At 35.4% G+C, this 14,770-nt stretch overlaps 1 protein-coding gene across 4 annotated transcripts in view; it reads left to right on the top strand.

The window, feature by feature from the left end:
* Positions 1–14,770, top strand: part of DMXL2 (Dmx like 2) — a 191,440-nt gene that overhangs the window by 119,831 nt on the left and 56,839 nt on the right. For all 4 annotated transcript variants that reach the window (XM_053593872.1, XM_053593870.1, XM_053593871.1 and 1 more), the window contains exons 17-20: positions 3,049–3,276; positions 5,161–6,834; positions 10,170–10,280; positions 13,261–13,430. In XM_053593872.1, coding sequence (XP_053449847.1) covers positions 3,049–3,276; positions 5,161–6,834; positions 10,170–10,280; positions 13,261–13,430 — 2,183 coding nt within the window. The remainder of the gene's footprint in view (positions 1–3,048; positions 3,277–5,160; positions 6,835–10,169; positions 10,281–13,260; positions 13,431–14,770) is intronic.

Genomic DNA, 14,770 nt, shown 5'->3' with positions numbered 1-14,770 from the left:
TCAAACTCTTGGGCTCAAATGATCCTCTTGCCTCAGCCTCTGAAGTAGCTGGGACTACAGGCTTTGGCCACATTGCCCGGCTACTTTTTTTCTTTCTTTCTTTTTTTTTTAGAGACAAGGGTCTTACACTTGAACTCCTGAATTCAAGCAATCCATCTGCTTCGGCCTGCCAGAGTGCTAGGATTACATGTGTGAGTCACCGCGCCTGGCCCCAGCTAAATGATTTAATAGAACTTTTACCTTTAATAGCTAATGTAAGTTCCTAATCTTGAGGCACCAGGAATTAAAATTTTTTTGAGAGCCTTTGGAGTTAATTTTTGGATTATATGTGTCATAGAAATGCAAGAATCTATGGGATCTAAAACCAGTTCATCAAGAAGAGATTCTTAACCCACCATAGAATATAGTATTTTCTAGAATTGGGCACAGAGCCAGGAATGGTTCTAAGTAGACTCATAGAGGTAGTAATAAATCCTTATAGTAGGACATGAGTCATGCACTACCTTCTATTCCCACTACTTATGGGAGTGTTTCACAGTTGTTGCCTTATGGCCGGGGCTGCTTAGAGTTGTTTGCCTATCCTGTTTATGACAACAGTAGAAAATCACAGGCAATGAGATTATGGTAGAGGCAACCGAATAATACGCTCTTTTTCACTGTGATAGAAAACCTCCATCTTTTGGTACTAGCATTCTCTGCAGATTTAACAGAGTATATATTGTCCTTCACAGCTAACACTGGACTGTATCAGAGTGTTAAGGGCTTACTTCAAGTTGGAGAAGGAGTATGTTGAGTGGTTTCTGGGTGCCAGGCTTGGAGATAGGTGCTTTGTGTATGTAAGATAGATACTATTCCCCAGTTTACTAGTGGTATAAGGCTAAATAATGTGACCAAGTCCTATTATATAGTTTGTCATGAGATAGGCCTTGTTGACTCTAAAGTTTTTGCTTTTTTTACCTGCTTTTATTTTCTTTCTTAGCATGATATATATATTAGAAAATTGCCTGGTTTATAGGAAGAAAAATGGTGAAGTTCAACCTTATTTTGCTGGTGAGAGAGTAGCCAGAGATGGTGAAGTGCCTTGCTTCAGGAAATACATCTAATTAGTGATAGAGCCAGGTGTGGGACTCCTGGCTTCTAACTACTGATTCAAGTCTGTAGTCTTAAGTGTTTTCGTATTTCTTACTAAGTGGCCTTCCATTATAAGGGAGTTGACATTTTTAATATAGAAGCAAAAGGGATTGATTATCATCTCTTGGGTATTCTGGTGTCCCTGGAATTATATAAAGCAACAAGACATTGAGATCCCTGCCCTTAAGGAATACTGCCGTAGTCTTGGGGAGACAAAGAAATGTAATACAAAATGTAACAGAAGCAAAGATAACTGAATCTGCTTTGAGACTTACACTCTAATATGAAACTTGGAAACTCCATAGAAGAAGCTCAAGTCTACATGTCTTACAAAGCCAGTCAACCAATACTATGTTATGTTTGCTTGGAATTCCTGCTTTTTCTGTTTATTCTTGAAATCATTGTCTTGTTTGAGCATTTGATAATTAGAAGGCTGGTATTCTAAACCTGGTTTCTTGTACCCTTAATGAATCCCCAACAATAAAAAAAAGAAGGCTGGTATTCTAATGTTTTCTTTGCCACTAGTTAATTATATGATCTTAGGAAGATCATTAAGCTGCCTTAAGTTTAAATTTCTTTATTAAGTAAAGTAGTACATTGTTATTTCTCAAAGTTTGATTCATGACCCATCTGTTTCAGAAATATTTGGCCTGATTATTACAATACAGATTACTGGAATCTGCCCCAAGTCAGCTGAATTGTTGTTTTTGTGGTTAAGCTTGGGAAGTTACAGGTTAACAAATTTCCTGAAGCTTTTAGTATACTTTAAAATTTGTGACAGGCGGTGCCTGTGGCTCAAAGGAGTAGGGCACTAGCCCCATATACTGGAGGTGGTGGCTTTAAACCCAACCCCGGCAAAAACTCCAAACAAACAAAAAAAAAAATTGTGGAAACACTGAAAGGTTTTTTTTTTTTTTTAACTTTTTTATGTTGTGGGTCTTACTTGACAGTATTCCTGTGATAGAGTGTTGATGGTAATAAAAAGTAAAATTGTACAAGAGAAAAATTACCAAGGTAATTAAGCAAAATTTTGAAAATAGGTCTCATCTCCAAAGTACTTTATACATTTATTTCAAATTTGTACACAATAATTGTATGTATTTATGGGGTAAATGTAGTATTTTGATATATGCGTATGATATATAATGATCAAATCAGGGTATTTAGAATATTTATCACCTTAAGTATTTTTCTTTTCTTTATGTTAGGAACATTAAAATTATTCTCATAGCTATTTTGAAATGTGCAGTGTATTATTAACTATATAGACACCCTACTGATTAATTGAACACAGGTCTTATGTCTTCTAACTGTATGTTTAACCAATCTCTTTTTACCTCCTGCCCCTTCCTAGCCTCTGATAACTATCATTCAACTCTCTACCTCTGTAAGATCAACATTTTTAGCTCCCATATATGAGTGAGAACATGTAATACTTGTCTTTCTGTACTTAGCTGATTTTCACTTAACATAATGACTTCCAGTTCCATCTGTGTTGCTGCAAATAACAGTATTTCATTCTTTTTATGGCTGAATAGTATTCCATTGTGTGGATATGCCATATTTCTTTATCCATTCATCCATTGATGGATACTTAGGTTAATTCCATATTTGCTGTTCTGAGTCGTGTTGCAATAAACATGAGGTGCAGGTATCCCTTTAATATAATGATTTCCTTTCCTAGTAGTGGCATTGCTGGATTGTTTGGTATTCTATTTTTAGTTTTTTGACAGACCTTCCTGTTGTTTTCTTTAGTGGCTGTGCTCATTTACACTCCCACCAAAAATGTATGAGTTTTCTCTGAATCCTTACCTCTAAAGTCAAAGTACTTCTTAAGTGATGACAAAATAATATTCTAATTCATGTGCATAGTGCTGATAGTAATACATTTCATGCTTTCATGATTTATTTTTAAAGCTAAAGCTTCAGAAGGTGCTTCATCTGAGAGTTTGCTTTCAGTCCCTGGACAGAAGAATGTGGACTCTTCTCCAGAAACCTCTCCTAGTGTGAGCCCCATGACACACTCTTCATCAATTGCCAATCTTCAAACTGCCAGTAAACTTATTCTGAGTTCTAGACTGGTATACAGCCAGCCTCTTGATCTCCCAGAAGCAGTTGAAGTAATAAGAGCAACACCTTCTGCAGGTAAGGTAACTTTAAGGACGGGCAGTGGTAGCCCAGAGTGATAAAATGGATAAACTCTTAGAGGGTAAAACAGATGAACTCTTCTGAAATACATGATATATGGACATTGAAGTAAAGATGTGCTTTCTAGTAATGATACATTCATTTAGAAACATGCTTTGGTTAGAAATAATTTCTTATGATAATTTTAATATGAGATGTTTTGCCTACACTTCGATAGTAAAATTTCAAAGAACAAATATATATTTGCAAATCACTAAAGTTTTTTTTTTTTAAATTTAAGGCTTTTTAACCTACATTATGTTAATCATGACTTATTAAGTATGTTTGAACGAGGTTTGCATACTTTGGGGAAAAAATGTAGTATAAAAGACTATAGTTTGGCTGAGTGCAGTGGCTCACACCTGTAATCCTAGCACTCTGGGAGGCCAAGGCAGGAGGATCACTTGGTCTCTAGAGTTGAAGATCAGCTGAGCAAGAGTGGGATCTAGCCTCTACCAAAAATAGAAAAATTAATGGGGTATTATAGTAAGTATCTGTAGTCCCAGCTACTTGGGAGGCTGACTCAGGAGGATCACTTGAGGCCAGGAGTTTGAGGTTGCTGTGAGCTATGCTGATGCCACTGCACTCTAGCCTAGGCAACAGATTGAGACTGCCTCAAAAAAAAAAAAAAAAATTATCGTTTGACTGACCTAGAATGATAACTGACTTTAGCAAAGTGGATAGATAATTTGGAAGGCAGGACTGTCAGCTACATTTAAAATGACTGCCACTTACGGAATTCTCATTGGGGAGTTTTTAGAATAGTGTTTTGAGGGATCAAAATTGGAGATTCAAGGTGGTTCCATTTACTGGTGAATGATATTAAGTATGAGTATTCTTTCATTCATCCTTAAAACAGGTTTGCATTCACAGTTGTAAAGATCACACTGAGAAGAGTGTACTGTGGGCTTTTGTGGCAGGTGCAGACCTAGGCCAGTTTTTGAATCTTGAAAAGTTTGGGTTATACTCAAATAAGTTTACTGGAGCTCATGACAATGGATTACATTTTTCAGGGACTTTATAAAATGCTTTCAGATGTCTTAACAGTAACATTACAAGGGAAGTAGTAACTGATCCCTATTATTTAGAGGAAATAGGCTGCAATGGTTAAGTAGCTTTCCCACAGTTTTGAAGGTATTGATGGGTTGGAACTTGAACACGGGCCTTCTGACCTCAAATCTTAATTGCTAGTCCGTTTTTCTTATAGTTGACAGTAGATGGGCATTGTTAGTCTTCGGCAGTCAGGAATAAGTGCGAGGATTCTGGTTCAGTGTTAAAAGAGGATGAATTAAAGCTGGTGAACTGAGTGAAATCTATTGGTCTGTTTTGCTATCTGAAAAATATTTGATGGTAGGGGTATATCTGGAGTCTGGATTAGTTGAGGGAAGATTAAGGGCATTTGAAGGGCAAATTATAACAATCACTTAAGCATATGTGATAAAAATTGTAAAATACAGAGTATGAAAGTAGTGAGGAATATTCTAGTGAAGGCGTATATCAATATAAGTTATGGCAGATAACACATTTATTTAGGATTGATTTATTTCATTGCTCTTGAGTTTTACTTTAATTAAATGTTTACCCCATTTAAATTTAATTATTAGAAATAAATTAAGTGATTATCATTGCATATTTTGATTTCAACGATGGCTGTCAATGACTTCTATAGATACCTTAGCCAGTGGATATTATATATGGGACGTATGTATTAAGAGGAAGACTGCAGAGTTATCCTAAAGATGGTCATAGTGGCTTTTGAATTTATCAAAGTTATACAATTTGATTATTAGTATATTATTTTGTGGCTTTATTATTACAACCATCTGCTTTTTCTTTTTTAAGGCCATCTGAGTTCCTCTTCAATTTATCCAGTATGCCTTGCACCTTATTTAGTGGTTACAACTTGTTCTGACAATAAAGTACGCTTCTGGAAATGCTGTATGGAAACTGACAGTGATAAAAGTGATGAGAAGGCAATCTATCACTGGAAGAGATGGCCGCTGATGAACGATGAAGGAGAGGATAATAGCAGTACCGTGAGCATTGTGGGAAGACCAGTTGCTGTTAGCTGTTCATATACGGGTCGCCTTGCTGTGGCTTATAAACAGCCAATCCACCACAATGGTTTTGTTTCTAAAGAATTTTCCATGCATGTTTGTATATTTGAATGTGAATCTACAGGAGGGTCAGAATGGGTTTTAGAACAAACAATTCATCTTGATGATTTGGTTAAGGTTGGGAGTGTACTTGATTCAAGGGTCAGTGTTGACAGTAATCTCTTTGTATATAGCAAATCAGATACATTTTTGAGCAAGGATAGATATCTTATTCCAAATATCAAGCATTTAGTACATTTGGACTGGGTATCAAAAGAAGATGGCTCCCACATTCTCACAGTGGGGGTTGGTGCTAATATCTTCATGTATGGGAGGCTTTCAGGAATTGTGACTGAGCAAACTAACAGTAAAGATGGAGTAGCTGTCATTACTTTACCACTTGGGGGTAGTATCAAGCAAGGAGTTAGGTCAAGATGGGTTCTTCTTAGATCCATAGACTTGGTGTCTTCTGTTGATGGCACACCTTCACTGCCTGTTTCTCTCTCTTGGGTAAGAGATGGAATATTGGTGGTAGGAATGGACTGTGAAATGCATGTATATGCACAGTGGAAACATGCTGTGAAATTTGGAGACATTGAAACTGATAGTCCTGATGCCGAAGCAGCAGCAACACAATATCATTCAGCCTTTAAATCTAGTATGGTGGCAAGAAAAAGTATTGTTGAAGGAACAGCTGGTGCTGATGATGTTTTTTGTCCACCAACTGTAGTTCAAGATGGTGGCTTATTTGAGGCTGCTCATGTACTTTCCCCCACTCTTCCACAGTATCATCCAACTCAACTTTTAGAATTGATGGATTTAGGGAAAGTTCGAAGGGCTAAAGCCATCCTCTCTCATTTAGTAAAATGTATTGCAGGTGAAGTTGCTATAGTTAGAGATGCTGATGCTGGAGAAGGAAGTAAGCGACATCTTTCTCGAACCATTAGTGTAAGTGGCAGTACAGCAAAGGATACAGTCACTGTGGGAAAAGATGGTACCCGCGATTATACTGAGATAGATTCTATCCCTCCACTACCACTATATGCATTGCTTGCTGCAGATCAGGATACTTCCTATAGAATTTCAGAAGAAAGTACAAAAATACCACAGAGCTATGAAGATCATACTGAAAGTCAACCAGAGGATCAGTATTCAGAGCTGTTTCAAATCCAGGATATAACAACAGATGATATCGATTTAGAACCAGAAAAAAGAGAAAACAAATCAAAAGTAATAAATCTTTCTCAATATGGACCAGCTTACTTTGGCCAAGAACATGCTAGAGTACTTTCAAGTCATCTTATGCACTCAAGTCTACCAGGCCTTACCCGTTTGGAGCAGATGTTCCTTGTAGCTTTGGCTGATACAGTGGCTACTACCAGTACTGAACTTGATGAAAACAGAGATAAGAGTTACTCAGGTAAATGTTCACCCTAAAAATGTGTAAAATTGTCGTTAATAGGCTAGGCACAGTGGCTCATGCTTATAATCCAAGGACTCTGGGAGGCCAAGGTGGGTGGATTGCTTGAGCTCATGAGTTCAAGACCAGCTTGAGCAAAAGCGGGACCCCGTCTCTACTAAAAATAGAGAAACTAGCCAGGGATTATATTGGGTGCCTGTAGTCCCAGCTACATGGGAGGCTGAGGCAAGAAGATCTCTTGAGGTCAAGTGTTTGAAGTTGGTGTGAGCTATGACACTGTGGCACTCTACTGAGGCACTCAAAAACAAAAAAAATCATTAATAGAAATTAATGACTTTTTTGTATTTATATGATGACTTATTGAATTGCAGTTGAATTACTTTCAACCTCTGCAGAGAGAGGACCTCTGTAATAGACAATTAATAGCTATGTGCAAAACAAAAGACAGTTGTGGCAGGTAGGACTTCACGTGTTTGTGATACCTATATGTATTCTCATGTGGTTTGACACTGAAACCTTTGTATGATTTTGGATATATAGTCTCTGTTTTTCAAATAGATTGATCCCCATTATTTTCTTTTTTTCTTTGAGTGATAATAATGACCCATTTGTTAATTTTACTATAAAATTATGAGGCCTATAGGGACCTCATAGGCTTAACTTCTTCATTTTCCCATTTCTACTCCTAAATAACATTTTACAATTAATTTATGGTCTCCAAAAAGTCCTTTGAGAAAGAGGTTTACATATATTTAATGTTGTATGTGAACTATGCCTAATTCATTCTGTAACTAGAAAATTTTTGGCTGTCTCCTGAAGGTAGTGTCTATTCTCTCTTATGTGGATGGTTGAAGGTAATGATGTAGATTATATACAGTGGCATTAACGAAGGAAATGGAAAATTACTGATCTTTCATTCATCATTCACTCAATAAATTAATTGTGGAGGAGTGAAAAATTGCTGTGTGCCAGGCACTTTATGTACCTTATCTTATTTATCACAATAATCCTTTAGTTAGGTAGCTATTGTTATATTTAATTTTATAGGAGACAACTGATCCTTAGGAAATTAAGTGCCTCATCTAAGATCACATATCCATTAAGTGGCAGAACTGGGGTTCATATGTGAATAAAGTGTTACCTGAAACCTGTATTCTTTTAAATATTTCATAAGATTTCCAGATTTAGGGGAAAAAGATTATTCTTCAAAGCCAGATAAAAAAATAACTCTTTATATAGGTTTATATCCTTTTATCTCCAAAGTTTTGTCTTCTGCAGATTAAAATAGCTAGAAACCTTACAGCAGCGGTGCGGTTCTCAACCTGAGGGTTGCGACCCACAGGAACTGTATTAAAGGGCTGTGGCGTTAGGAAGGTTGAGAACCACTGCCTTTAGAGGGTTTTGCCTGTCACCTATTTTCTAACTGCTAATTGAGAAAAAAATAAACTTAACAATTATGAAATTGTGTGCGGTAGAGCAAGATGCTCGCCAGAATAGCCTTAAGCTTTTGTTGCATACTTAATATACATTGGTTTTTTACTCTGATTTGTTAAGAAATTAGGCACTCTATAATCCATGAAAAATAGATTGTACTTTCTGATATAAAACTATATCATTGGCTAAGCAGTATCAAAACTTATCCTGGGTCACAACTGGACATTCATCAGTTAATAAGGCATGAATGATTATCTCCATTTTACAGGTGGGAAACTGAAGCTCAGAGATTAAATAAATTAGTTGCACATCTCAGTAAATGGACTCAAATGAATTCTTCCATTTGTTCAAGTGGGGGCAATTTACAATTATTCTTGACTCTGCTTTCTTTCATATCTCATATCTTGTCCATTGGCAAATGCTATCAGTTTTGTTATGTCCAGAATCCAATTAATTGTCATCACCTCTATGGTTACTACTCTAGTCCAAGTAACTGCCATCTCCTAACTGCTTCATCCTTGCTACTTCAGTCTGTTCTTCACTTAGGAACATGGCCCCACGTGATCAGCACTCACTTCTACTCTCCACAGCACTCCGTTGCTCTTCTTCCAAATTTATAGATGACTTAATTCACTCACCTCTTCAGTCCCCTGCTGACAACATGTCACCTTATTGGAGAGTTCTTTCTCTGCCTCATTATATAAAATAGAACTTTCTTACTCTTATCTAGCACTACCTATTTCTCAATCCTGTTTTATTTTCCTCCATAGCACTGTTTTCCACATATTATTTGTTTATTTATTGTTCATCTCTGCGTACTAAAACAATCTCCCTGAGAGTAGAGACTTTACCTTATTCTCTGTGAAATCCCCAGTACTTACAGTGTACCAAAGTAGATGCTTAATTTGTTTTTCTTTTAGAGAAAGTTTCACTTTGTCACCCTCAGTGGAGTGCTGTGGTGTCATAGCTCACAGCAACCTCCAACTCTTGGGCTTAAGGGATTCTCTTGCCTCAGCCTCCAGAGCAGCTGGGACTACAGGTGCCTCCTACAAGCCCCGCTATTTTTTGGTTGTAGTTGTCATTGTTGTTTGACAGGCCCAGGCCAGGCTTGAACCTGGTGTATGTGGCTGGCGCCCTAGCTGCTGAGCTACAGGCACCGATCCTGAGCTCTGGCAGTTTTAAAAATTATTTGGAAAATAGTGTTTGATTGTACAGTCTTTGGGTACTTTCCAAGCATTCGTTGTTTGGGGCTGTCAATTCTTTTGCATTGCTTTTATCCAGCAGTGGCTATAGTTTTGATTAGCCACATTTTCATACATTTGTTCAGCTTTCAACTAAGTGCATCAGATTTGTGTGAGTAAATTTGTGGAATCAAAGTTAAGGTTCAACTTAACCGTCTAATACTAATAAGCCTAGGGAATCAAATTTTGAATCTTTGGTGGTGAAGCTAACCAGTGTAGAAAGTGTTACTGTTTAATTATATAACAAATGATTTCACTTTAGTTGTATAATTCCTGTCTTTGAATCTTATCTGAATTCATGTAGGAAATATTTTTTAAAATCATATCTTAGTATAGTTTACTATGCTTTTAATTGGATTTTAAGATTTCTTTCCTTTTATTATAAATATAAATGCTGTTATTATCTGTTCTAATAGGTAATTATATTTTCCCAAATTATTTTTCATTTATATTTTTACTTTTTAAATGTTTTTATTTAGATTTTTACATTTTTAGTATTCATATTTTTTGTGATGATATTAAACTTTCAGGAATATACTAAAAATATATATTTTGTGTATATTATTACTAAATTTAATGTTTATTTTATAACTTTTTATTGATTTGTAGCCTCTTGTATTCTTTTTTTTTTCTTAAACATATTTTCTGTTTAAATTACAGGAAGAGATACCTTAGATGAGTGTGGTTTGAGATACTTGTTAGCTATGCGGCTGCATACATGCCTTTTGACTTCACTGCCTCCTTTATACCGAGTGCAGCTGCTTCATCAAGGTATTCCACTCGTTGTTTGGACCTTTGCACAATTTTTATTTAGTACCAAAATGGTGGGTCTATTCATGTCTGTGTGTGAGCATTAGGTGAATCATTAGATGCACACCTATCCCTGGTCTTGAGATTTTCCTGTGGCACAGTACCCATCTAGCCTTTTTCGTTGTATCCTTGAGCTCTATTCTGTGACTTCAGTTCATTTGACTAAGTTTCTTAGACCTTAGTTTAGGAAGTGTAATTGTGGTATACCTGAGGTTGTAACCCAACATGGCCCTCTACAAAGTAGCCCTGAATTTCTGATGGCTTTTCTTTAAATTATGGAAGTTTTGCTCTATAACGTGTTATTTGTATTTATTTTAATATAAGCAATATGTTTACCAGTAAGTAAAGTTGATATTTCAGGAAGTTCTGCTGTATTGATACAGTGGATTTGTACACTTTCAGCATATTGCCACACCTGATTGAGACAAAAAGTTATATTGGCCTTCTTATGGATTAAAAAATTGAAATTATAGAACTTGAAGTGACCTGCCCTGGATACAGGACTATTTATTAGTAGAGCTGGAATTAGAATCCCAGTCCATTGTTCATTTCATTAGACTATATTTCTTTTGAAACTGGCATCCCGAAAACAGTCCCTTTGGCATTAGTGTTGTGGGACCCAGAATGCCAGCTTGATGGGCTAACGTAAGGCACTTACCCTTAAATGTTCTATGAAAACAGGATTCTAAACAGCTATCTGATATTCTTTTTTTTGTCTAAACTATATTTCATCTACCCAAGCCTTTCTTTCAGAAACATTTAGATTTTGCTGGGGTTTTTTTTCTATTTGAATGAATGACCTTTAACCTTATAACCTGGCACATAAATATCTATCTGTCTTTATGATTATTTCCTGGTGTTAGTTTCCCAGTAGTGGAATTGCTGAGCCAAAAGGAGTGAACAATCTTAACTCTTGATAAGACATTGCCAAAATACTTTTCAGAAAGACTGTGCTCATTTACATTCCAGAAATATGATGCCAGAATCAGCCCACTGCCAACATTTGATATAGTCATTTTAAACAAAATATGCTATTTGGATAGAATTTAAAAATTATATTTCAGTGTTTTTTTAAATTTTAGTTTTAAATAATAGTCAAATCATACAGAATTACTTGATGATGATTTTGTACATTGCCTAAGGGAGATCTAAAATACTTCAGATTCCTAAATCTTTGTCAGATTGCATTTTCCCTGTGACTACAGTTAAGCCAAAACATTGGATATGAGAAGTGACTGGTAGTACAGATAATGGTCCTGGGAGCAGTTTTCAGGGAAAAAGTTAAGTAGCCAGTATGTAGAAAAGCTAAGAAGAGCAGACAGAGATGAATTGGAAAGAACAGCTTGCCATTGGTAGGTAAATAAAAATAAGTGCCTTTTGGTGCTCCTGTTCTTTTCTTGCCTAATACTGTTTCTCACCTCTATACTGTTTTCAAATACATTCACTGCTCTCCTTATCCTGTTTTTTGAACCCAATTCTTCTGACATGCGTGTGTGTATTTTTGTTTCTTCTTAATTAAATTTAAGGGTATAGAATGTAATATGTTTTATATTGGTCTTTTATATTATAAATTTTGTATCAGTATTTTATAAGTATATAAAATACAAAATTTGTAAAATTTTGCTGTGTAATAGTAGTTTGTAAAGCAGAATATCAGTTATTTGGTGTAGTAATACTTTCTTCATCAGACAAAAATGTAAATAGTGAGAAAATTAATCTGCCTTTTAGGTTATGAAAAACTAAACTGATGGTAAATTTTGTCCTAAATTTGTATTGCTACTCAAGGCTTGTTGTATTAATTTTGTGATATAATTCCAAACACAGTTGTATGTTAAGTGTTAGTAATGGGAAATTTAAAAGATTTAAGATTTTTATTCAAAATGATCATAATAATTTTTTCTTCTATACTTTCTAAAAGAATTATGAAGCAATAATCTTTAAACTACATATGAAATCTATATAATAGTTCATAATGAAAAAATTATGTGTAATAATGTTGATACTTAATAACATTGAGAAACCTTTGTTATAACATGACTATCATTTGCTTCAGACGTTTCCTTGTTTCCTAAACAGGTTCATCTATATAGTTTCTTGGGACTAATCAGTCTTCTTTCTGAAATGTCTCAGTATTCTTCCTAGCATTCCCATTATCTGTTTCCATCTTTTCCCTTCTGTGGTTTGCTTCTCGTCTTGTTTTCTTTTTACCTTCTCTAAGTGGAGTAGAGTATTTATCAGTAGTTAAACTGTTGATAAATCCATTTGTACTCACAAGTCTGATGGTGTCACTAAACATTTTGTTGCCTCTCAGCGGAGCCTGGCTCCTGGTTAGTCTTCCCTCAGGGTCAAAAAAAAAGGGGGGGGGGTTGCCATATACATCAGTGTATGTATTAAGCCGCTTTAAACTACATTTAACTCCAGGTACTAAAGGCAGAAGAAGGTACTTTGTGACTATAACTTATCACTGATATTCCCTGGAGTGCTCATGAAATTTAGAGCTTTCTTTGAAGTGATACTTAGTTCCAAGGCCAGAGAAAAGAATGGAGCTATTTTCAGTATTTGGTAAGAAAGCATATAGTCCTCAAGCAAGTGGCCGTGGAATCAACACCCAGGCAGTGAGCCATGTGCTTTTGACTTGACTGAAACCTTCACTGTTAATAAATGTGGTATACATACATGTGAATTACTTAGTGTTCAAATAGCTTTCTTTCTAATGATTTAGTTGTAGTGTTCCTCATTTTGAAGGGGAAACAAAGGCAAATATATTTGCGAAAAAAGAGATGAAGATTATAGTATATAAAGTTCTGAATGATAACAACTTCCTTTCATTCTTTCTTTCTACTTGAAAATTCTTTCCAAAATGAATAAATACATGACTGTGTGAAGATTATTTTTGTTCTTTTTTTTATATAGAGGTTATTATCTTGTATTTCCAATTTAGGTGTCTCCACATGCCATTTTGCCTGGGCTTTTCATTCTGAGGCTGAGGAAGAACTGATTAATAGGATTCCGGCAATTCAAAGAGGGGACCCTCAGTGGTCTGAATTAAGAGCTATGGGAATAGGGTGGTGGGTAAGGAATATTAACACACTTCGACGATGCATTGAAAAGGTAACTTTACATCACTGGATTTTGAAGTTATATTTAAAGTCTTTTCATAAAGGAAAAAGGATTATCTTCCAGAAAACCTGTGTCTGTGTGTGTGTGTGTGGGGGGGGGCTTAGTTTGTATATCTTGAGATCTTGAGAATTTTTTAAATAAATATTTTTGGAGATTCTAAAAATTTGACTTTCCAAAAATGTTCATACAATATTATATCAGTTGTTTCTTGTTATATACACTGAGTTTATATCTATGGAATAGCAATATTATCTCTTAGTTTAAATGTGACCTACTTTAAGAAAATACAAAAATTTAAATTTAGAAAGTAAACTTAGGTTCTTGTTCATTATATTATGTAAAAGAATCCCTTTTTTTTTTTTTAAATATATATAAAGGATTCTCTCCATTACTGGTTTAGTTAGTAAAACTTCTTTGCACACTTCAAATACCGTTCAATAAAAACAGTTGTGATTTCATGGGTACTTGAATATCATGGCAGCAAGTGAAATATGCTACAGATTTCCTAAAGATAGTTTTTAGGAAGTAGTTTTCTGTTTTCTATTTTTTTCCATTTAGAAAAAAATTTCAATTTTGTTTGTTAGTGGAAACTGAAAGTTCTTTCAGTGTTGCTGAAATTACTCTTCACTGAGCACCTACAGTATAACATGTTTGGTGCCAATTGCTTTTCATAAATCGTTTCATATAATCTTGTCAAGCCCATATTAACTCCATTTTACACACAATGGAACTAAGACTTAAGAGAGGTTAAGTAATCAGCTTAAACTCCAGTCATTTCTAAATGTTAGATTTAGTTTGTGCTATTTCTATCAGGGTTAGGAAAGTGGAATTCTTATTCATATTTTACTTTTAGCCTATTGAAATTCCCTGGAGTACAATCAGTGGTGCTATATTTGTGAAGCAGGCATCTGTTTCTCCCGGGGATGCAGAGACTCTTCTTCCCTATGTTGGTCTTCCACCACCATGGTTTCTAAATTTTAGTGTCAGAAGAATCACCTGGTAAACTTACTTAAAATGCATATTCCCCATCCCTGCTCAGAGGTTTTAATTTCTTAGGTTGGTGGTTGCCCTGAAGCTTCTTTATCTTAACTGACAACCTGTGATTCTAGTGTACCTTGTTTGTAGGTCACAGTTTGAGATATGACTATAAAAGTGTCATTTTTCTGCCACATGAAGGCAGCCAACAAGATACCAGCATTTCTGTTCTCAAAATAGGCACAAATGTAAGAAGGAAATCTTTCCTACACCAACTAAGAAGTGTAGTTTCTGGTGTGTAGGGTAGGTTAATTGCTGTAGCATACAGATAATACAGTATCTACCTTGAGAATTTT

Source organism: Nycticebus coucang, chromosome 6 (genome assembly GCF_027406575.1).
Source record: "Nycticebus coucang isolate mNycCou1 chromosome 6, mNycCou1.pri, whole genome shotgun sequence".
Classification (NCBI taxonomy): Eukaryota; Metazoa; Chordata; class Mammalia; order Primates; family Lorisidae; genus Nycticebus; species Nycticebus coucang.
Note: the sequence above shows the minus strand (reverse complement) of the source record. Positions and strands in the feature narration are given on the sequence as shown.